This window comes from Entelurus aequoreus, linkage group LG14 (genome assembly GCF_033978785.1).
Source record: "Entelurus aequoreus isolate RoL-2023_Sb linkage group LG14, RoL_Eaeq_v1.1, whole genome shotgun sequence".
Classification (NCBI taxonomy): Eukaryota; Metazoa; Chordata; class Actinopteri; order Syngnathiformes; family Syngnathidae; genus Entelurus; species Entelurus aequoreus.
Genome location: NC_084744.1, coordinates 42891623 through 42917180, shown reverse-complemented (window position 1 = coordinate 42917180; position 25558 = coordinate 42891623). Strand labels below are relative to the sequence as shown.

General features: G+C 37.9%; 1 protein-coding gene across 1 annotated transcript; it reads right to left on the bottom strand.

Annotated features, from left to right (window-relative positions):
* Positions 1 to 5275: 5275 nt before the first annotated feature.
* On the bottom strand, positions 5276 to 17834 carry hnrnpa3 (heterogeneous nuclear ribonucleoprotein A3). The gene is made up of 12 exons (XM_062069934.1): positions 17771 to 17834; positions 17583 to 17707; positions 12055 to 12177; positions 11790 to 11936; positions 11508 to 11718; positions 11344 to 11433; positions 10045 to 10116; positions 7701 to 7742; positions 6287 to 6415; positions 6071 to 6190; positions 5921 to 5999; positions 5276 to 5817 (listed from the first exon to the last, which is right to left on the bottom strand). The coding sequence occupies exons 2-11, from the start codon at positions 17598 to 17600 to the stop codon at positions 5932 to 5934; spliced, it is 1020 nt and encodes a 339-aa protein (XP_061925918.1). The 5' UTR covers positions 17601 to 17707; positions 17771 to 17834; the 3' UTR covers positions 5276 to 5817; positions 5921 to 5931.
* Between the last annotated feature and the right edge of the window lie 7724 nt (positions 17835 to 25558).

Below are 25558 nucleotides of genomic sequence, written 5' to 3'. Positions count from 1 at the left end.
CCACATTTTATGGGCATTTTTTTGGAAACAGTCATGCAGTGCATCTACTGTACATTGACACCACTTTTTTCTCTCTTTTCCCACTGAAGGTGCTTGGGAGAGAGGCTGCACTTAGTCCACTCAATACGCAAAAATGCATACTTCAAGAAGTTTTTTTTTCATATAAGAAAAATTGTAATAATATATATTCAATGTGAAAAAAACAAGTCATTAAAAAAATAACAAAAGGACACCAAAACGCATCAATTGAATTAGTTTTAATCAGCCCCTTAATTCCCCTAGCAGCTATAAAATTATGTTGTTGAACGGACAATATTTCTAAAATCCAAAAATGTTGACACATGTAGGACGGAGGATTCTTGTCTGTCCATCGTCTGTGCAGCACAAGCACTGATCCTGCAGCCGTGTGTGGAACTGTCAGTTTGCCCAGTTACAAAATAAAACGCAAAATAGTGCTCGCAAAAGAGTAATGATAAATCACATTGCGTGTGCTAATTATATTTGCATTTTCTCCTCCCAGTATTGTGGGCATTTTGATGATCAACATATATTTTGCATATTAATGAAGACAGAGACACAAAATAGATTGCGCGCCTTATTCTGCTTGCTCACTTAAGAGACGCAATCCACTTTGCACAAACTTGATCTACTGTCAAGTTTGCACATGTTTTAGTACACGCAAACCTTTAGTAAATCAGGACCTGTGTCCAACTCCAACCTGAAGAATAGGATTGCACTTTGTCAGGCCTCCACCTTCACACCTGTCCAACTTGGGCATCTCATTTGAAGACTAAGCTCCCGCTGGTAGCTCTTAACCACAAAAAGGTGGCATTCTCTCAGGGGGAAACTAAAAAATAAAAGTAAAATAAATAAATTATCCTTTATCTACATTTTATCAACTATCGCAACATTTATCTTCATTTGATGGCCTAATTCTTAAACTGAATTTAACCTTTTGTAGGACTTCACACACAATACTCAATATTAACAAAATGGAAAGGTACAGTAGTCTTACGAATAATACAAAAACATTCTCCTCAAACTAGTTTATTCTCAGGTCAGCTGAATTATGCCTCAAAGTTTCTGCATTATCCACACATTTTCTCTCCTTCACAGACACACAAAGAGAAACCTAATAGCACCGCCTACACTCTAGACCAGGGGTCATCAACGCGGCGCCCGCGGGCACCAGGTCGCCCGTAAGGACCAGATGAGTCGCCCGCTGGCCTGTTCTAAAAATAGCTCAAATAGCAGCACTCTCGTCAGCTGATGCGCGTGCGCGTAACTACGGCTGCTTGGCAACCAGCCAAACCCCACTTAATAAAATTATATTTTATTTTAGAGCACATCCACATCCCTATTCACCTAGGCAACCCCAGGAAATGTATATAATTCGGCATTATCAGTTTACGTTCACGCGCAGGTATAACGCGGCGCACTCCCGTCTCGTCTGCTGGTGCGCAAGCCCGGTAATTAGACAGCTGTGTCAAATAAAGGTGGACAAAAGACGCCAGAGCAGAGTGGAGAAAGGTTTGGTTCATTACAGATAACACAGAGTTGTGCCAAAAGTGTACTATAACCAAAAGCTGAACGAACAGCCGGTAAGATTGCACTTTATTTCTCTTTGTGGGTGTGGCGCACCTGTTGCGCTGGTGAGATGGGGGGGGGGGGCTGCGGGGGAGTTGTGTGCATGTAGCGTGCTTAGTCTGGAGGCTAAATACACACGGTGTTTTGTGTAACTGTTGTTTGGTAAGGAAGTGTTGTGATTCTTTGCTTAGTTTGATCAATGTTGGAGCAGTTTGCTTCATCAGGAGGGTGTAGTCGCTCAACTTAAAGTGTTGGATTTAACTGTGTTGGATCATTGGCTGCTAATGAGGGCATAGAAAAGGGGTATTTTTCTACCAGCAGACAGCGTTTAAGATTGAGTGTTTCACTGCTAAATTAATAATATATTTATATTGGATATGGATTTTAAATATGTATCTAAAATAGGTGGTTAATTGGTTAGGTATTTATGTATTTGCATATTGGGTTTTCTGCTGCATTTATCTATTGTGTTTCTGGTGTTAAATGTATTTTATATGTATCTTGGTGCATTCATGCGAGACAATTTATTTAGAAATCTGAATTAACTTAAAGGGAAATATTAATCCATTTTCTTGCACTTGTTTAATTGTTAAGTGTTTGATAGCCTGATTAATAATTGTAAATTATGGGATTGATGATTGATTTTTTACAGCATGCTAATCTTGTAGTGTTTTGTCCTTAAAGGTTTTTCACCTACTAAAGAAGCTAAAGGCTACTAAAGACAGCTAATGACAGCTAAAGAAACTAAAGTCTACTAACACTGCTAAAGACTGCTAAAAAGACTAAAGAAGAAAAAAGAAGCTGTTTCTTCGTTGGAAAAACTTGCAAACTAAAGGAAAATAAAAGGAAAAAAGTAACTACGGTCTGGTCTTGAGTGAAATCCAGAAGCCACATTCAGCATTGGTACATCCCTTCAAGTGTGGGATAAGCACAGTGAAAAAAGCAAAACACTTGACAAGCACTTACCAGTGAGCTGCCTCTATTTTTCAAATGTTATTTATTTACTAGCAAGCTGGTCTCGCTTTGCTCGACATTTTTAATTCTAAGAAAGACAAAACTCAAAAAAAATTAAAAAATCCAAGAAAATTATTTAAAGACTTGGTCTTCACTAACTGACAAAGAAACAGATAACACATTTGGTGTCCAGTTCAAAGTGTGACATGATTTATTTAAAAATTTGAGAGTTGACTTTTGTATTTTACATGAGTTATTATTTGTACAAACATGGTGCAAAGTAATTCATGATTTGTTAAAAAATGTTAGTGGCTAGCTAGTTAAAATGGGATATTGTGATTTCACAAGACTGTCTTAAAAGTGATCATTTAAAAATGTTCAATTTGAAAAATGTGCACTTAGAGAAAATATAAAAATAAAGTGTTGCATATTGATATTTATCTGTTTCTATATACAGTATATTTATTGTGAGAAATCATTAAGATGAGTGTTTCCACAAAGATAAATATCATTAATTATCAATAATAACATAGAGTTAAAGGTAAATGGAGCAAATTGGCTATTTCTGGCAATTTATTTAAGTGTGTATCAAACTGGTAGCCCTTCGCATTAATCAGTACCCAAGAAGTAGCTCTTGGTTTCAAAAAGGTTGGTGACCCCTGCTCTAGACATAGTAATGTTTCTTTTCAAGTTGTGTTTTACTGTACCAACTAATAGGGAGTCAACAGTTCCCCTTGTTTTTTTAAATTCTATTTATTTCATTGTGTTCTCTGACCAGTAAGCATGTAAACACTTTCAGCGTGAGAAGGTTCACATTGTATATTAACGGACAGAAAGCAAGGCATGTAGAATATTACAGCGTGGGGAAATAATGGTAGCCTGCATACTTGTTTTCATCACCGTTTAAACAGGACAAGCAACTGTTGCTCTTTTTGATTATACAGCTAATTTCGACAAAGCACCTGAAGCAGCAAACACACACCGCTTTAACTTACGGTTGTGTAGATGTCCCAAACGATGGCTCACCTGCTGATGGCATCGTATTGTGACAAAAGTAAATGGTGTCCTTTTTTCACTTGCTAAGGTGTTCACTTATTACAATGTAGGACACTTTAAATACACACCGTTTTGTTTAGGCGCCGCCGGTGAGAAATTTAACTTACTCAATTGGCAAGGAAAAGCACCTGATTGGCTCTCCTTTGTCGCCAAACCCCACCCTCTCTCATATTGTAGGCTATTAAAGAACTGTGATTGGGTATATTCCGAATTTGGCCCACTAATTTACAAGACGATATTAAATATGATTGGATTTTGTTTCTGACAACTTTTCGTCTTGTTTTAAATTTGGCGCCACTGGTTTACTGAGGGCTGCGGGAAGGGGCGTGTGTGTCTTTGTGTGCACACGGACTTGCAGAGCCCCTGAGCCGAAAGACAGAGAAGAGGGAAGTTCATAACATACGAGTGTTGTAGCGTGTTCCTTTTTCAGTGGATTTCTACGCTACTGCAGATAATTTTGTCAACTTGTCATATATACATTTTGTGGGTTTATTAAAATGTAACTTCTCAACTTCAAACATTTTGATTTGCGGGGGCAAGACATTATTTGAGGGGGCTCTGGCCCCTCTTTTCCCTATGTAGAGCCGGGCCCGCTTGATGTGTTTTGACAATGGACCTGGCAATAAAAAAGTGCCTCTTGACTTCCTGCCAACAGTCTTTCCTTTCTGCTGAGATTTTATCTCATCTTACTAAACCGGGTACCGTAACATTCTACATTTAATGTCATCAATGCACCAAACACAAAAGCAAAGCTCCACCTCTCTGAATGCAAGCGCTCCAGCAGGCATTTGCTCCAGTGATGGCTTTGACGAGAGAACGACTTGACATGGCTTTGGTTCTGAGCTTTCCATAATGTACCCTTTTCTGTTTTCACCTCACCATTTTTATGGCATGTAGCTCAACCCAGATTTATTTTCTCACGCTACGGAATGGACCGAGGGTTAGACAAGATGCGTACACAATCACACATCAAAATAATTTGCGCCGTTAAAGGAAATTATAGTTAATGCGTTAACTTTGACAGCCTTAGTTAAAAAAGCAACAACTTCCTAGTTGTACCTGTTGTCAAGTGTAGGTAAATGACAATATGTGCAACCTTGGATAATATTTGGAAAAATAAGTCTTACCCATCCAGACCCTTCCATGTTATTGCGCCTTTACAGATTTTCAGCAAGAATGCCTCGTCCCACATCTGTAAATCAAGCAAAGTTGTTACTCTTACCTGCTCCCTCTTAAAAAGGTCAGCTATCGTGTGACACTCGCTCCCTTCGCAAGTCTCAAACCTATGGTATTTGTAGGTAAACTTCAATATGTCTGACTCAACAGGATCTCCCCCCACCTGTCCAGGAACTAGTCTTTCGTTCGCTAGCAGATAGCTCACTAGCAGGCGTGACACTGCAAGCTTCCTCCATGTTGGTGTTGTGTTCCATGCTGCCTCCTCTTCCCTTCTCTCTCTGTCACAATGCTGACTGGTCCACTGTGCTGGCGCTGAAGACGTGCTGTCTGACCGCCATCTGCATCTTCCACACTAGCGATGCTGCAGGCGATTGTGGCTCCTATTATCATACATTGCGCAACACAAAGGGGATGGATGGCCGAGGGCTACCCACAATTCCCTTGTCCATAAATGCATACATAAGATACTCTAACACATACTCATGACGCACTGATCTTCATGTTACTTTATAAAACAATTTTATTTGATCTTGTCAGCTGATGGAAATATTTGAACAGACTACAGTTCCCTAATCTTAATTTCTTTGAGGGACCTGTGTTACTGGGCTTTACACACACACACACACACACACAATCAAAAACATACTTGCAAGAAAGGATTTTTCCAACACAATTGTAAGGGGTCTAACTCAACTGTGCTAAGTGACAAGAACCTGGTTAAAAAGACTTTGATCAACAGAAAGCTAAACCATATGAAACAATGCTGTCTTTAGCTTAGATTAAAAAAAAGCAAATTATGCTTAACCCCTGACACCGCAAGCACGATACGCATCACCTCAGACGCACAAAGGGGAAAAGTTGCTTCGCAGGCAAACATCTATGACAATAAGATCAGGGAATCATGTCTTCATTATAATGTACAGTCCTTCTTCAACAAACATGTCCCAGTTAGCTGTCTGACTTGTGTGTTGCTCTAATGCTTTCAGCCTCAATGTAACCTGCAGCTTTCCTGACAATTCCTTTGCTCATCGTAAGAACTGAAGCCTGTTGAATGGATACAGGATAAAACAAACAGTTATTCTGCACTTGCATGGACTCACTCTGTACTCTGCTACAAAGGTTGCTGTGAGAGCCCATCACAACTTACCGACATAATATCTAATAGCGCCGTGAGCCATATCCACCACCGCCACCACCGCCGCTGCTTCCTCCGGAGGCATAGCCGCCTGAGAATAAAATATTTGATTAAGTTCTGATATGATTACTAAATAAAGACACAACGGGGCGGAACACTCACCTCCATATGGTCCACCTGAGTTTCTGCCTCCTAAACTGTTTCCCTTCATGGGCCCATAGCTGGACTGACGGCCACCACCATAGCTTCCAAAATCATTGTAATTTCCACCCCCTCTGTAACCTGACGTTAGATAGGGTGTTTATTTAATAGTGATTAATACAGCGCCATTTTCTTGAAGTCACATTGCGATATTCTGGTGACAATTGAAAAGTTTACCTCCATCGTTTCCTCCATCACAGCCACCACGATATCCACCACCCTGATTGCCATACCCAGGACTTCCACTTCTATAGTTGGACCGACCTCCATAACCTCCCTGTCCTCCTCCATAATTTCCACCAGGACCTAGAAAAAGGACATTCAACCAACGCTTGTTAACCTTAGTAGGGATGCAACGATAACCGGTTTTATAATTAACCGTGATTTAAAACATCACAGTTGTTAAATTTCACAGGCTCCACTACACTGCGTGTTTCAGTCCTTACGTGGACATTATGCTGGTACATTATTTTCGGCACAACCTGCACTGAACAAAAACAAAGTTACACCAGCGGTGTACACACTAATCGAGAGACACGCTAGTATGTTACATCATCTTAAAAATGGCAGTAAGACAAAGCAGCGAACTGTTCCCACCCAAAAAAAAAAGCTGAAGTCAGTGTGGGAACATTCCAGAATCTTAAAAAAATTACAAGGAAGTAATTTAAGACAATGGCTCATCCATTAGCAAAACCGGCCTAAAGAAAGTTGCAGCTAAATTGTCTAATACGTACAAAATGGTGCAGCATTTGCGGGATCACCACCCAGCTTTAAGCGCTAAAGTAAAAGTAAGACATAACTGAGTTAACTTAGGTTAGCGGCAAGTTACTTAATGAAAAATTTAGTTGGTAAAGAGTTCAATATAAACGTGTCACTTACAATTAGTAGCTTAGTGTTGAGTCAGTTTAGTGTAAACAAAAAGCACTGTACTCCTGTTGAGGGCTTCATTCAGTGACCGTTTAACATTAGATATTGTTTGCTCCTGTCTGTCTTGAATTAACTATAAGCATTGTAAGTTAATATAGCAAGTGTAAAATACTAACAAAACATCAGGATATTTTAGAATAACAGCACTATACCATGAGATCTAATTGTCAATCAATCAAAGTTTATTTATATAACCCTTAATCACAAGTGTCTCAAAGGGCTGCACAAGCCACAACATCATCCTTGGCTCAGATCCCACATCAGGGCAAGTGAATTTCACTTATCAACACTTCATTCAATAGATTGTAAAAATTAATAAATAGGCATCGATGACAGTTAATGACAACACCTGACAATTAGTGAAGTGAATTATATTTATATAGCATTTAGAGACTCAAAGGACTTTACATGGTGAAACCCATTATCTACATCTTTAACGTTTGTTATTTTGTACTGTCATTATGTTATTTTATTAGTTATTAGCGACAGGAATAAACATCAACATTTCTAAGAAATGCCTGTAATTTTGTAAATGTTGTGAAATTAATCAATGCATGACAACCGTAAAACCGTGATTACTCAAGACCATGATTTGGCAGTCAAAATCTATAATCTGTGCATCCCTATACTATGTAAGCCATTGTTCTTTCGTACAATGATTTACCGTCAAAATCGTCATATCCACCTCGTCCTCCACCATAGTCACCTGAAAAGCCAAAGAGAGAGAACATGCATTGAGAATAAACAAAACATTGTGAAGGTGTGGATTTTAGAGCTCATCACAACTAATTATGTTCAACTGAAAAGTGTACACTAATCCCAGTGGAACACTGCTTCAGTTAAAGTCATTCAATTTAAAATTTTGGGGTTCAGTAAATGTCAAATGATTCGCCACGTGTTTTGCTTTTCCTTTGAACTGTTGACACTTGCAAAAGATGACTGTAGTGATGAATGACATCACATCACATGTCATATCGATGATAAACACAGCGAACGCCCAAGGATCAACTCTGGGCATGTTTTGTCACCTCAACAACTGTTGTCAGATTAAATGTTGAGGTAGAATTTTTTCATGTCGTTATATTAAACTAATAACAATGGTTAACAATTTTCACATCTCAATATTAACAAATTAATTCATTTTTACTCTTTGTTGGTAGGTAATACTAAAAAGGGAGGTATATCTTTAAAATTAATTACCTTCGTTATTTAAGACAATGTGTGTTGGGAGTCCAAAGCAGAGGTCTTTAAAGTTTTCCAGGCCAAGGACCCCCAAACTTATGGAAAGATGGCGTAAGGACCCCTTACTTGTATAATTTGTCCTTACGGTACCTTGTAATTGTGCAATACTAAGCTATTCAAATTAAAACAGTCTATAATGTGTTATTTGTTGGAAAATGAACTTATTTGACAAACAATGCTAAATACTGTATTAGCATCATGAGGCCCTTTTACAGGAACTTTCCTATTTACCATGGTAAAATGAAATATCCCTCTGTGTTTCCACCAAAAAGTAACCAGGTAAATAATGTTCCATCAAGAACTAATTTGGTTTGTAGTAGGGCTGGGCGATATATCGCGGGTTTGTCTCTGTGCGATATAGAAAATGACTATATCATGATATTCGAGTATACGTTCTCACGCAGTTGCTTTTAGCTGCTGGCATTACACTACAGGCTCTTCCCACTCCTTCTTGTGTCTCCTTCTCACAGACAGCAAGCGCAACTTCTTACACACGTCAAATACTGTCACATCATACGTCACATACATATACGCCCTCGCGGAGCAGAGAGGTAGCAGCATGGGTAACGTTAGCTGTGATGCTAGCGGAGCCTTGCGAGTGGTAATATGAGAGAAAGAAGGTGCGAATCTGGTAACAAATGAAGGAAGAATTAATTCCCAAGAAAAACAGCAGGGGGTCCATCGTCTAGCAGTGGTTTGGCTTCAAGTGGGAATATGTCGAACAGACAAACGTAATTTGTCAAATGTGGGGCAAAAGTGTTGGTACAACAAGTAGCATTACTGCTAATATGTAGCATCATTTGAAAAGTCCCCTGCTAGAGAATGAAGAGTGCTTACTCCGCATGTCAACATCTCCGTTCGGTGCCACACCATCAAAATGCCGAGGCAAACATTTCCACATCAACACCGTATGAAAAAAATAGTCAACAGAAGGAGCTAACGTCCGCAGGAACCTACCACATAGCGAAGGACATACACTATTTGATTTCCTATTATGCCGCTAATCTTTATTTGACAGTTATTGAAATATCTTGTGAGACATCATGCACAAAAGTGCACTTTATTTGTTTTAAACTATTGTAGTGGCGTTCTGTACAAAAAGTGCACTTTAATTTAGTGTTGTTTTGATATGTCATCTTAGTGACGTCACGCACATAAGTGCACTAATAGCTTGTTTTAAAATGTCTGACAGTCTTGCACTTTCTGTTTTGGAAATGACATGAATGTTTAAGCCACTGCTTAATAACTGTTTAATAAATACAGTTTTGCTAAATTGACTTAGTTGTGATTTCCCTCTCTGCATGAAAATTTAAAATGAGCATATATTAATGCAGTATAAACAAGAATGTTTTAATGTAGACACATAGAATCATCATACTGCTGTGATCATATGCATCAAGTGTTCATTCAAGGCTAAGGCAAAATATCGAGATATATATCGTGTATCGCGATATGGCCTAAAAATATCGAGATATTAAAAAAAAGACCATATCGCCCAGCCCTAGTTTGTAGTCACTAAGTAAACTTAAAAAGTTCCTGCAGGAACTATTGAGGGGTTGGCTGTGTTGTCAAACACTGATTGGTTGAACAATGTTGGGGCGTTTCTAAAACTTTGTCTTCAAATTTCAGCCGCCATTACGGTATGTGGGGACAACTTTTTTATTTATTTTGTGTATTACTTGACAAGGGCAAGAAAGAAGAATGATACCGTAGGAACTTTCAAGTTGCAAGTAATTTTTTATGTAAAGGGTTTACATGCTACTCACCTCGACCATAGTTTCCACCACCTCCGAAGTTATCATTTCTGGACATGAAGTTACTAGAGCCTCCACTCCTTCCTAAAACGAAGATGGCAGTCATATTTAAGTTAGCAGACAGTGTACAAAGCGGACTGTATGAATGACCTAGTACAGGGGTCTGCAAACCTTCTTTGAGCCTCCCCTCAAGATTTTTTTTTAACATCGCTGTAAGGAAAATTAGCAAATTTTAAAATAGTTCTATAATTTCCGACTATCTGTGAGAATGTGTACAGGCTGAGTCCAGACTGGTGATTGGATGAGTGCAAGGAAGGCAAGGAAAGGTGAGGGGTAGTCGGTGTGTGCAGCGAGAGAGACGCTGGCTTCTTCTGTGCTTATCCATTAATACCAAAACAGAAAAATCTCTAAAAATGTTTTTGATTATTTTGCCAGTAAAATTAAAAACCAAAAAAGATTAAAACCTTTTTTTAAAATACATAGGTTCTGGGTCAGTGTATGTTTTGGTCATTGAATTCTCTTTCTTGAATAGGAATTGAAAAACAAAAGGATTAGTTTATCTAAATTGTATTTTTAAATTAAAAAAATAAAACAAAACAAAAAATACAGTTTTTTGTGTCAAAAACATCAATAACTACATCTAAATGGTTACATTTTCATTGTATGTTTAATATAGGTGTAACAATGAAAATCATGAGTCAGGCCAAACTAAAAAAACAGACCGAGCTATGCAAGGACAAGACCGCAGGACTGACCTGAAGGAAAAAAAAACAGTAGTGTTGTATCCTGCATCAGACAGCCCAAATGATCATGTCCATATGTTTTATATATAAACGCAGCATAAAACCAGCATTTTTCCTACATGCCAGCCCGCAGTCTTGTCTTAATTAGCAACATTTGGTTTTGGAATATGAAAAAACATCTGTTTTTCCAAAATGTGATATTAATTTTTTTATATGAAAATCTAAAATTAAAGTCTTCTTCATTGTTAAAGATGAATGCAGCTGAGATAGGCTCCAGCACCCCCCCACGACCTCAAAAGGGACAAGCGGTAGAACATGGATTGATGGATTTACTACTCTGACACTGAAAAAAAGAATGTGTTGTTTTTCAATTTAATTTTTCAGTTTCAAAAAAACGTTTTTATTTTTCAATTCCCATCCATGAAAAGAAAATTCAATGACCAAAACATAGACTGACTTGTTACGTTTTGTGGCTTCATACCATTTTTTGTTTCGTGGAAGAGGGGCAACAACAGCTTTTTTGAAAGTAAAGGTTTCAGACCCCTGATCTAGTGGAATGTGTGCTTACCCCTGTTATTGGACAACACATTCATTTCTTGCCTTGACAGGGCTTTCCTGACTTCACAATTGTGCGAGTTGATGGTGTGGTATTTCTGAGCTGCATGGTATAAATGGAGATATTCACCACATCCATAGGAACGCCAGATAGCGAGCTAAGTCGTCATCACTTACCGATAATTTTGTCTACGGTGTCATGATCGTCAAAAGTGACAAAGCAAAATCCTCTCTTTTTTCCGGTGGAGCGCTCCTCCATGACTTCGATGCATTCGATTGTTCCATATTTCTTGAAATGGTCTCGGATATGGTACTCTTCAGTGTCTTCCTTGATACCGCCCACAAAGATCTTCTTCACTGTCAGATGAGCCCCTGGTTTATTGGAGTCCTATAACAAGAGGAATGAACAACAGACGCACGTGTACACCCATGTGTGTTCCTGTGGTGCACTTGGGGTACCTCTCTGGACACGGCCCTCTTGGGTTCAACAACTCGGCCATCTACTTTATGAGGCCTTGCTTTCATGGCCTCGTCAACCTCCAACACCGAGGAGTAGGTCACAAAGCCAAAGCCTCTTGACCGCTTGCTGCCGGGGTCTCTCATCACCTGAAAAACAGTGTAACAAAACACAGAACATTTAACTACTGTCCATAGAAATTTAGTAACCAAACTGTAGTACTTTCCTTATGCAAGCAATTAGATCAATCACACACTTAAAACATACCACACAGTCTGTGAGTGTACCCCATTCCTCAAAATGGGCCCGTAAACTCTCCTCTGTGGTTTCAAAGCTCAGGCCGCCAATAAACAGCTTCCGAAGCTGCTCGGGTTCTTTCGAATCACAGTCCTGCATGTTTAACAACACAATGAAAAACCTTTAACTACACTCATGAACATGCATTGTATTGTTATGCAACTTTATCACTCACGGTTCACAGGTGAGATCCAATAAAATAGCTGTACCAAAAATGACCTCATAAGTACGGGGGACAATAGGAGAAAACGCGCAGCGACATCCAAATGCTCCAAACACAGATATTATCCAAAACAGAAGTTTGCCAAGCTCCCAGGGAAGCCGACGTGTGGGATGTCCATCTTTAAAGCCACGATGCCCAGAGTGGAAATAACATTTATTTTAAATGTCTAGCTGTAAACACTTGGTCTTTAATTACGTACATCAGCTGCGGTCCTAATACTGTAAAATATTGTGGCTAAGTGTTTAACACTCCCTCAGGTCCGGCTCCCCTGGGAGCATGGCAAGCTTTCGCTTTGTTCCGTGAATATGCAGCATTTATTTTTTGGCATTTGTAGCATTAAGAAATTGCTGCATTTGTATTGTTACATAACTTTTGTGCTTGAAGCGTTTGGACGTTGCTGTGCGTTTTAACCCCCATCAGCCACATGATGCTCATACTTGGTTACCACCATAAATAAGACGTGTTTATTATTGTGGCTGTAGTACACATTGCATCATAATCAGTGATATGTAGCATGTTTGAGTGACAAAATGAAAATGTTTAAAAAAATCAGCATGATACATATTAAGTTTTAACCTCCACTGTTTTTAAATGACTATATGACAGTGCCACTCTTAACACAGCTGGGTTTATAGCACAACTGAATAGCATTTGACTGTACTTGTGCTCCTTATGTTGTGGCCAGTGAGTGTAAATAAAAATACATAATTAGTAATACCAGTGGTGTGCCGTCAGGGCCAGCAAGGCCTTTTCTGCTCGCCTAACATAACCAGAAATCATGATCATAATTAAAGATACAATTATTTTTGATTTTACTTTCCCTAAATATCTTATTCATATTCATACTATGCTACTTCCAGTGCTGTTGTTTTTAGTTTTAGTTTGTATCCAATCAGAATTCAGCAAGCTTATGTTGCCATGCGTTGTGGCTTGTGCAGCCCTTTGAGACACTCGTGATTTAGGGCTACACAAGTAAACTTTGTTTGATTTATTGATGCTGTACCAAATCTGCTAAGAGTCTTCAGAATCAACAATGCGGGCGTCTGCGCACTGTAAGTGAACGGGCACATACAGTTGATAGACAGTTGCAGTAGCCAATCAGATCACGAGTTGTTGTCAGTAAGGCCTTCTAGATGGCCTCACGTTAAACGTGATGTCTACGCGTCCTGTGATTGGATACTCATCTGGACCGTTAGCGGATGAATTTGAGAACACATAGAGTTGATAGACAGTTGCGATAGCCAATCAGATCACAAGTTGTTGACAGTAGTCTATTTAAGTAGCCTGATGTTAACGAGAATGTGATTGGATACTCACAGCCCTTTGAGACACTTGTGATTTAGGGCTATATAAATAAACATTGATTGATTGATTGACTTGTCATTCCAAAGTGAGTATCCATTCACAAGTTTCAATTTAGCAGGAAGCGGGAAGTGTTACGCCGTAGCCGGACCAGGGGCCGTACTTATCAAGCTTCTTAGAATTACTCCTAAGAAGTCTGCTAAGAGTTGACTTAAGAGTAAATACATTCTTCGCTGAAAGCTGCACTTAAAAGTTAGTTATCAAGCGTCTTACTCACACTTTCAGCGAAGTGTAGGACTGAATCTTAAGTGTCACACTCAGAGCTGAATTACGACATTACTATGTGCCGTAAACGGAATTTTAGGTGACGTCATTTCTGTGTCCATAGAAATGACCAATCACGGAAGGGAATCCGTTGTCTAAGAATAAAGAAATATCTTGGAAATATTTAAGTGGACAATGGGAGTGTATATTTTGACAATAAACTACAAAATAATACAAAACAAACTAGACCCCGCCGGCACTCACGCTACCGCTCCCTCTCTTCTATCGCCCACACACTCACTGACGTCACTCACCTCACGGCCACACACATACGCTACTGTCATAACATTTTCTTTCCAATTCATTAATTAGGCAACTAATTTGAAACTGGTGTGGGTGGCTCTATATATACTAGCCCACTGCAGACACATGCAGAAATCAACAAGGAATCGAAAAGTATTAAATCTGTGACAAAAATATTATCCACTCTGTCTAAACGATACCGTTTGATCAGCTGCTCGTCATAAAAAAAACAAAAACATTGTTCTGTTCCCTGAACGTTCGCACACGTCTCTCTCGCCTCAGTGCCATCCCCTGCTGGCAACTCCTAACCACTTAAGACACCTCTGAAGGTCCCTTAAATATCGTGGAGAGTAGGAGTGATTCTTAGACTTAAGAACGTTGATAAAAAGCTTTTATTCTTAAGTTTGAGAGTAGGACTACATTTCGCAAATTCTCAGGACTTAAGTGTAAAATGGCACTCTAAGAAGCTTGATAAGTACGGCCCCAGATATATATTTGCAAGGCCATTTTCAATAAGGATATTAAAGAGAAACTACATCTTGTGAGACGATGTCGGCCAACCCCAGAAGCTAGCTCAGCTGTTCTGGCGATGAAATGGGGAATGGCGTCTAATAGGTCCTACTAATTGTGAGTTCAAATATTTTATTTTTTCACTATTAATATGTTTTTTTGCAATTTGAATTTTGACAGTACCACGTAAGATATGTTTTAATTGATTTTTAAATGCGCCAGAAAATAACACGTATTGTACACAGTCGAGGTTGCACGCAGTAGGGCGTAAATGTGTTTCTGTATAGTATTTCTCCATGTTGGGACATAAATGATGGTATTTTGAAAGATAATCTTTGAAGTCGGACATCACTGAAGGCCTAGGTGGGAAACGCACAGCCCGCCATCGAGTAATACGCATTTAGTTAAGTGCTATGCCAACGCTTTGGTTTAGTAAGGTGCAAAAAACGGATTCCCATCAATTTATTAAAACTGCACTGCTCGGGCTTTGTCTGTCCACAACTGATTATTACATGTAAAACAAACACTTTATATTTGTGGTTATTGTAACAACATGTAGTATTTAAGCCTTTATCGTGTGTGAAGCATGAAATAGTTTGCCTTGTCTATGGTATTAATGACATTGTGAAGGACTGTTATTGATCCAATATTGATGTGCTAAAACCTTTTTCTCCTTAAGAAGCTCCATACAATATTACCAGTTCTTTGTTAATGCACATAATAAATATTAATAAAGTGGATGAATTCATTATAAATCAAGGTATTCTTGGTTGCCAAAAAGGGATTCAAAGTAGGGCTGGGTGATATATCGAATATACTCGATATATCGCGGATTTGTCTCTGTGCGACATGGAAAATGACTATATCGTGATATTGGAGTATACGTTCTCACGCAGTTGCTTTTAGCTGCGGGCCTTACACTGCAGGCGTTTCTCACTCTTTCGTGTCTCTCCTTCTCACAGAGACGTAAAACAAGCACACATTCTTACATACGTCACATACTGTCGCGCGTGCAACGTCATACGCCCTCGCGGAGCAGAGAGGTAGCGGCATCGGTAACGTTAGCTGTGAAGCTAGCGGTGTGGTGCGATTGGTAATGAGAGAGAGAAGGTGCGAAACTGGTAACAAATGAAGGAATAATTAATTCCCAAGAAAAACAGTACAGGGTCCATCGTCTGGCGTTGGTTTGGCTTCAAGCTGGAAGTTGTTGAACAGACAACCGTAATATGTCAAGTATGCGGCAAAAGCGTTGCTACAAAAAGTAGCATTACTGCTAATTTGTAGCATCATTTGAAAAGTCACCCGCTAGAGAATGAGGAGTGCTTGAAACTCCGCATGTGAACATCTCGGCCGGTACCACGCCAACAAAATGCCGAAGCAACCATTTTAAGATCAACACCGTACGAAAAAAATAGTCAACAACTGAAGGAGATAACGTCCGCAGGAACCTACCACATAGCGAAGAACATACACTATTTGATTTCCTATTATGCAGCTCATTTCTATTTGACAGTTATTGAAATATATTGTGTGACATCATGCACAAAAGTGCACTTTATTTGTTTTAAACTATTGTAGTGGCATTCTGTACAAAAAGTGCACTTTAATTTAGTGTTGTTTTGATGTCATCTTAGTGACATCATGCACAAAAGTGCACTAATAACTTGTTTTAAAATTTCTCTGACAATCTTGCACTTCCTCTTTTGGAAATTACATGAATGTTTGTGCCACTGCTTAATAACTGTTTAATAAATAGTTTTGGTAAATTGACTTTATTGTGATTTCCCTCTCTGCATGGAAGTTTAAAATGAGCATATATTAGTGCAGTATGAACAAGAATGTTTTAATGTAGACACATATAATCACACAAGTATGATGATTCTATGCATCAAGTGTTCATTCAAGGCTAAGGCAAAATATCGAGATATATATCGTGACATGGCCTAAAAATATTGAGATGTTAATAAAAGGCCATATCGCCCAGTCCTAATTGTATATACTCTGATGATTAACTTGTGTGATGGCTGTATTATGGTGATAGTATATATTTGTACCATGAATTGATTAACGTGGACCCCGACTTAAACAAGTTACAAAAACTTATTCAGGTGTTACCATTTAGTGGTCAATTGTACGGAATATGTACTGTACTGTGCAATCTACTAATAAAAGTTTCAATCAATCAATCAATTGTGAAGGACTGTTATTGATCCAATATTGATGTGCTAAAACCTCTTTCTTGTTAAGAAGCAACATAAAGTATTACCAGTTCTTTGTTAATGCACATAATAATTATTAAAGTGGATTAATTCATTATAAATATATGTATTATTGGTTGCCAAAAAGGGATTCAAAGTAATATTTTCATATTGACACATCCCATACATGCATTAATTAATCGATTACACTGAAAGTTTGATATCCGATAATAAAGTACATTCTGTGCTGTTTACAGGGAATCACTTTTTGGCACAACAGCGGGAAAAACAGGGAATCACTTTTTGGCACAACGGCGGGAAACGAGGTGTTTGATTACTAGCTCTTACAGTGTATGCAGCATAGCGAGGCCTGTCGATTTTTAAAAGCGTTCAACTCGTTTTACTTCAACCCGAAAATCAGTTTTAATCCGATAAATCGTTATCTTAAAAAGTGTGCGTTTTAAACACGTCGTGTATTCGTGCACTAAATATGTCAAGCACACGACTGCACGACAGTGCTAATGCTAACTAGCTAGCGAGCTAGCCTGCTAGTTTCCGACCACCGCCAGCAACGCGAGCACAAAGAGCAAAGTTGAAAGGAGTATAACGCGATAGTTCACGTCAAAGCGCGGCGATGGCGTCACTGCTACCGACATGCAACCATATGCATAATCAAGAAATAATTTAGGGAATCCGACCTCCAGCTTGACATCCATTTTACAGCAGACTTCTATGGGTTCACGCAGGGGGGAGGGCCTTATCACGTGACGCGCCAGCTCCCTGACGTCACTCAGTGTCTGAGCCCACACGGCACGGAACTGTCCTATATAGACACCGAGTTAAACTTCATTTGCTAAATAACATAACTTAATACTGATTACATCACCAGGTCGCTCAAATATGTGGCATTGTTTCGTCTTACAGGAACGGTTATGTAAGTTAATATTTGGTCGTTGCTGCCTGGCTATGGAGACGTTTGTGAAAACTTGCGCCACCTTGTGGTGGCAGGGGAAGTACAGTGTGCAATACAATTGCTGTAATGTTAGACTTAGACTTAGACTTCCTTTTTATTGCCATTCAAATTTGAACTTTACAGTACAGATAAGAACGAAATTTCGTTACATAAGCTCATGGTAGTGCAGGATTTAAAAAAAGCAATAAGGTGCATGTATAAATAAATAAATAGATTACTGTACAGATAAATATATTGCACTTTTTCACATGCGTCCACGTTTATGGATGTATGTTATATTGTCTTTTTTATTCCAGCGAGTTAATCCATTTTGGGGGAGTTGAGGGGATGATTTAATTATGATGCGTTCAAGAGTCTTACGGCCAGAGGGAAGAAGCTGTTACAGAACCTGGAGGTTCTGCTTTGGAGGCTGCGGAACCTCTTTCTAGAGGTTAAAGTTAAAGTTAAAGTACCAATGAAATTATTCTCTGCATTTGACCAATCACCCTTGATCACCCCCTGGGGGGTGAGGGGAGCAGTGAGCAGCAGCAGTGGCCACACCCAGGAATCATTTTTGGTGATTTAACCCCCAATTCAATCCTTGTGCTGAGTGCCAAGCAGGGAGGTAATGGGTCCCATTTTTATAATCTTTGGTATAACTCGGCCGGGGTTTGAACTCACGACCTACCGATCTCAGGGCGGACACTCTAACCACTAGACCACTAATACATATTAACAGTAATTAGAAATACATGTATTGTAGTCCAAAAATACTATAAGTAAAATAAAAAAATAATTTCAATTCAGATAAACATTTCATTTCATTCATTTTTCATTTTTTTTCATTTATCTCCTTCATTGATGTGCATTTTTGATCAATAGACAATTAAACTTTAGCAACAAAACACATATTTACCCGCATATGCTTGAGAAGGAACAGGGGGAAGAAAATCTTATATTTCCTGCCCCCTTCAACATAACAAGTAGTCTTACTTTTTTTTTTGTTTATTAATCAATCCAACAAAACAATACACAACAATACCATAATAATGCAATCCAATTCCAAAACTAAACCCGGCCCAACAACACTCAGAATAGCAATAAACAGAGCAATTGAGAGGACACACAAACACGACACAGAACAATCTAAAAGTAGTGAGACAAAAATGAATATTATCAACAACAGTATCAATATTAGTAACAATTTCAACATAGCAGTGATTAAAAATCCCTCATTGACATTATCATTACAGACATTTATATAAAAAACAAAACAATAGTGTCACAGTGGCTTTCACTTGCATCGCGTCTCATAAGCTTGACAACACACTGTGTCCAATATTTTCCACAAAGATAAAATAAGTCATATTTTTGGTTCATTTAATAGTTAAAACAAATTTAAATAATGGATCCCATATTCCAATATATGACTCATTATTATCTAAACTAAATGCAGTTGTTTCTACTGATATCATCTCCATAGCTTGTGTGTACCAGTCAGAATGTGTTGGACTATCAACATCTATCAATTTTTTTAATATTACCCTTTTTGTTATTATGCATATTGAAAGAAATGCATTTTTACTCTTTGATGACACATTACTAAATTGATAGTAGTCTTACTTAATGGATAGCCCAGATTCACAAGCATACAAACCAAACAAATACATCCAAATATAATGAAAACAAACAAAAAACACACACAAAAAAAACAACAAGTGCAAAACTTCATAAAGTACAAACCGAACAAAAAAAATATATACACCTCACGGGATGATACAAAACAAATACAAAACCAGACAAAAAATAAGTAAAATAATAAATATAAAGCAAAATGTAAACACTTACGGCTGTCCATATGATCTTATTGTTCTGTCTTTATATATATTTTTCAATTGGAATATATTTCTACAATCTTTTATCTAATTTAAAGAGAATTCCATAGTTTAACCCCCACCACTGATATACACATTTGTTTTAAAGTTGTCCTTGAATACTGATGTTTGAAATGACCTTTTCTTCTATGCTCTTCATTCTCAGAAGTGATGACACACATTTTTTGTCAATTTGCTGATAATGTTTTACTTCTAGCCTTAAACATAACACATCATGTCTGTAACTTTACTAGCTCCTGTAGTTTCAATAAACCAGAACTAATCAATATTTTGTTAGTGTGTTCTAGATAATCTGCTTTAGGAATAATCCTTACAGCTCTTTTCTGTAGTTGATACAATGCCTTTATGTTACTCTTATATGTGTTCCCCCATACATCATACTTAACAGACTTGTTTGTATTTTTTTGTTTTACAATTGCTTCTAAAAACATCTTATATTATGTGATGTTTTTCTAAAAAACATGACAAGCCGTGTCACTATACTATCTATTGTCCAACAAATTAATAATAAATAAAAAAAAGGGATATATAACATATACAGACATGTATATAGTGTCTACATACAGTACAATAGACACACAGACATATCAATCAATCAATCAATCAATCAATAAAATCAAAGTTGATTTATATAGACCTTAATCAGAAATGCCTCAAAAGGCTGCACAACGGTACAGTAAGTTGTACAAAAAGTAATACAGTTAAAACTTTAAAGGAGGTTAGATTTACCTCTAATAGTTTATCAAGCATTTTAGGAATTTTCCCACGAAAGCCGAATTTCTCAAAACTTTTTGTGAGTGGCGTATACATAGGGGTGTCCCAAAACAACTTTTTTTTTTTTTACTTCCGATACGATGGAATCTTGAGTATTGGCTAATATCAATAATAATCCTATATCAGTACAAAGCATAGCAAATAATTTTACTTTATGTTATGTTGTGTGGAAAGTTAGAACAAGTTTGATCAAGTGAAATGACTCAAGAGAATTATGGTAGGTATGAAAAACACAAATCTTATGACGGACGCATGCTTTTGAGGTCAAGTGTGGATTTGTATTTGGAGACACCTAGTGGTTAAAGTAAAAAGTGTTTACATAAAGCCAATGAGGCAGTAAGTTGAATGATGCAGACACATTTGTTACTGGATACACTCTAAAACGCGTCTGCCTTGACTACTTTGTATCAGCAGTAATATGCAACTAGATTTCGTAATGGTTTTTTATTGAAACGTGGTGTTTTAGACTGCAATTTTGTTCAATTAAGAACACTTATTACACAAATTCTAGCTTGTGTGCTATTGTGTGCTTAACTGTTGTGTAGCTGTTCGCTCCTAATAGCATAGGTTATAGCAGACCTGGGCAAATTAAGGCCAGGGGGCCACATGCGGCCCGTTAAGCTTTTCAATCTGGCCCGCCGGGCATTCCCAAATAATTTTTTTAGATACTTAAGATGGAAAGTGTAGCTGCCGTTATGATGTGCAATGATGTTTTCTAATGACCGCAAGTCTTGAACTATACAAAGTATTTCAATGGTTGGAATCTGCACTTTTGCTCTATGTACTAGTTACTATGGTAATTTAATTAGTCACTATGGTAATTTAATTAGTTACTATGGTAATCTACGTCACAGCAGCTCAGACGAGGCACCAAGCAGTGTGGGTGGGGAACGTTTCCACAGAGTGTTTCCAGAGCCTGAAATGTGGGTGTCAGGGGACAGATGCGGAAGGAGGTTTTTACAACAAAGTTCTAAAGCTTAGTGATATATCACATATATCAGATTGTAGGTGGGTTTATTTTTTACCCTTCGCGTTCATATTTCGCTGTGTTTGTTGCATTTTTGTTGCGTTTCGCTTGATTGTAAAATATGTCAATCGAGAGGGGGTGTGACGTTCATATGTTGTCAATATTCAATGTTTTATCGTTCATAGAAAAGTGTAAAATTCCATTAATTTTTTAAAGGCGGTCTGTCATAATGTTTTTAGCATTCAATCAGACATTATTGTGAGGTTTTGTATTAGTGTTCCTAAAAATAGATATACCGGCCCCCAGACACATTTTTTTCTCTAAATTTGGCCCCCGAGTCAAAATAATTGCTCAAGCCTGGGTTGTAGGCTACTAGGAGCTGGTCACTAAAATAAAAGAGAATATCAACCTTGTGTGATTATTGGAGAGCATTTAGTTGTTAACTGGCTGTCCAGGTTTGCACAAGTAAACACACTGCAGGATTGCTTGTATCGGAGATTGTAGATGCAACCAATGTTTTTTTTTTTTTCAGATATCAGTCCAATATCGTATCAGGACACCCCTAGTATGTATGTTTTAAATTAATTGATTATATTAGGTATTTAACAAATATGTGACCAGACCTTTCTAATACAAAACAAAACATATTTGAAACCTATTACTTATTTCATTCCTTCATTTTGTGATAGAACCAGACTGAAATTAAGTAAAAAAATATCTACATGTATTTTTAGTTGCTGAAACAATCAAAATAGCAAACAACCGCACAGGGCCGGCCCTTGGCATAGGCCGTATAGGCAAATGCTAAGGGCGCCGTCCATTAGGGGGCGCCACGCCAGTGCCACAAATGTTGGAGAAAAAAAATAATTAAATAAATAAAAGTTGGTACTATTATTTCTAAATACAAAAAATAATCCCACATTAATTAAAATGCAAAGTAAAGCCTATTTAATAGAAATATTATTTGTTACAACATTACGGTGCGCCCCCTCCCTTCCCGTATCATGACTCTTTTTGGACTCACCACGTCAAAAAATCAACACAAGATGTCAAAACGGCCAAAAAGGTCAGGTGCCCAGGGAAGAAAAAATAGAAAAGAGGAGGAGGAGAAACGAGAAAAAGACAGAGGTAGCAGGTAGGTAACGTTAGCCTACATGAAATTATTTGTCTGTTACAGAATGTGATAGTAACCTGGCTTTTTAGCATTAAGCTAATGCTACATGATTCGGCAATTGCTAATCAATAAATAGCTAGTTCTGTTTTAACGTCGGGTTAATATTGTGGAGGGGGCTAAATTGTTATGGAAAATAATAATGTAACGTTAGGTAATTACAGTACTCCCACCTTACATTCCTCAGGGACATTTGTATTAGATCTTTTAAGCAGGTGTTTTTTGTTTACATTGTTATTGCCTTCTGGTTAGCTAATGTTTGCCCTGCAGGTAATAGTCACTTTTCCACCCCTTTATATATTAGGTATAGTTGTAAGCCTAGTTGATAAAGTGCACATCATTAATGTTAATTAAGCAATACCACATGAGAGGGAATGCTGTTTTTTAATTTGAGCACGTCTGTGATTCGGTGAAAGATAATCATAACATAACATTCTCATATAATATGTTAATTTGCTTTCTTTAAGTAAAAAAAAAGGTCAAAGACAAAGCTATTCGGTTTCTTGTGAGTATATACACTTCACTGCCGATGTGGGGGGGCGCCACCTAAAATCTTGCCTAGTGCGCCAGATTGGTGAGGGCCAGGCCTGCAACCGCATCATTTTCTCATTGCCTAGATCACTCCTGTGCATGCAAAAGAAGCAACTGTTGTATCCCTGAAGAAAAACCTTCTGAAGGTCTCTCAGCCAAACAAATGTTACAGAGATTTCAACCACTGCAGACTTATTTATGATAGTTACGATTAGGTGCAATACCGTACAATAAATCAGCACACAACACGGTTTTAAAAGCATCTTCAAACAGCTGCTATATGTAATTTCAGAAACAAGACATAAACTCTGTTTCCGCAGTTAGATATTCTGACAAATGATCTAGTCGCCAGATGCTGCTAAGCCCAGCATCACCAAATATACGACTGCTATACGCGTCAGACAATACTTGTCATTAACTTTATCGTCCCGCGTGAGGAAAAGACAACCCCAATAAAAGAAGGCTAATGTTTTTCTGACAATGTTAATGACGAGTATTTATAATCAGTGCACACTTCAGACATCCCTTGTGGTTTGCGCTGCTTATGCTACAGCAGGAATAGTGTAAATAGTGCAGAGAAACGTTTTAAAATGTTTTACTAGCCTCTGCCGTTGTGTCCTTGGGCAACATACTTCATTCTACTTGCTCCCAATGCCAGTGGGTGTATGATTTTTTTTTGTAGCAGGACTCCTTTGAAAAATAAATTTAGATTTTAATATGACTTTCCTGGATAAATTAATAGTAAAAAATGCACTTACAGTGTTTCTAACCATTGTTGGGTTGCGAGCAGTCCCTAGAGGACTGCCAAAAAATATCTGTTCCTCAGCTGTGTACAGGCCACAGTGGTACTCACTTGTAATACACTTTCCGCCACTTACTTGTGGCATGCAGTAATGACAATGTCAAACAAACAGAATAAGTCTGGCGCTAAAGTCATAGAGAATTTTGGTAAGCGCAAAAATTCTGACTAAAATGGTGAAGCTGTATTGTCATTTGCACTTAAATTGTATTTACAGTTTATTTAAGAAACATATATTATTATTATTTATAATTGTGTGAATGCTCCAAAGCATTCACACATATGGTTTTCCAAACCAAAATTCATCTATTTAAACGTATTATTATTATTCATCTCCAGAATTTGGTGCACTCTATCTTCCACATTTTTCACCCGATTCAAACCGTTCCAACTTCAAACTGTTCAGCCTATTTGGGAATCGCGGGCTTTCCCTTGAAAAATTCAAAAACTTCCCAGATTTCCCCAAATTCCAGGTTTTCTGGGACATTTTTCCCATTCAAAATGAATTGGCCATTTTTCAAGTTTCCACCATTTCCACATTTTTCAACCTATTCAAACCATTCCACCTTCAACACATTCCACCCTTCTGGAAATTCAAACTTCCCCTTTTCCAAGTTAAATTTTTTTTCCAGGATTTTCCAGAATTCCTGGTTTTCTTAAGCCCTATTTCCACCCTTTTTTCTGGCGACCACTTCGTCCACATTTTTCAACGCATTTCAACCGTTTTACCTTCAAAACATTCCTCTTAATCAGGACAAAAAACTAAGTTGTTTTTTTACCTGGAAAAATCCCCGGTTTTCCCGAAATTCTAGGAATTCCGTGATACCATTTTTCATTTCAACATGTTACTACTTCAACATTTCTCGACCGATCTGAAAAATAATTTTTCAAACTTCCACAATCCCCACTATCTTCAACCCATTCAAACCATTCCACCTTTAACACATTCCACCATTCTGGAAATTCAAACAATCCTTTTTCCAAGTTAAAAAAAATTCCAGATTTTCCCAAAATTCCCTAATGCCATTTACTACTTAAACATTTCTTGCCCGATTTAAACAATTCCAACACCAACCAATTTAGCTCATTTAGGACATTCATGCTCCTAATAATTTTCAAAAAATCCCGCTTTTCCCCAAATTCCCAAATTTCCAGGAAGTTCCCATTGAAATGAATGGGACATTTTTCCAAGTTGAACAATTCCCACATTTTTCAACCTATTCAAACCATTCCAACATTGACACATTCCACTCATCCTGGTCATTCAAACTAACACTTTCCCAAGTTCCAAACCCAATTCCGGTTTTCCTGGAAATTCAAACTCTTCAACATTCAAACCATTTCAACATTCAAACTATTCTTACATTCATACTACATTCTGTCAGCATTGGAGCATTCACACGCAATTCCTTCAGGAATTGCCTCTTAATTGTGTGAATGCTCCAAAGCATTCACACATATCACCAAAATTCATGTATTTATTCTTCAATGTATTATTATTATTCTTCTCCAGATTTTGGCGCGCTCTACCTTCCACATTTTTCACCCGATTCAAACCGTTCCAACTTTAAACTGTTCAGCCTAT

Excerpts from the sequence above, each read along its gene's own strand:
- hnrnpa3 (XM_062069934.1), bottom strand. Across the intron at positions 7,743-10,044 it reads TGGTGGAAACTATGGTCGAG|GTGACTATGGTGGAGGACGA; the intron begins GTGAGTAGCATG and ends TTGGCTTTTCAG. Across the intron at positions 6,000-6,070 it reads CTCAGGTGGACCATATGGAG|GCGGCTATGCCTCCGGAGGA; the intron begins GTGAGTGTTCCG and ends TTTTATTCTCAG.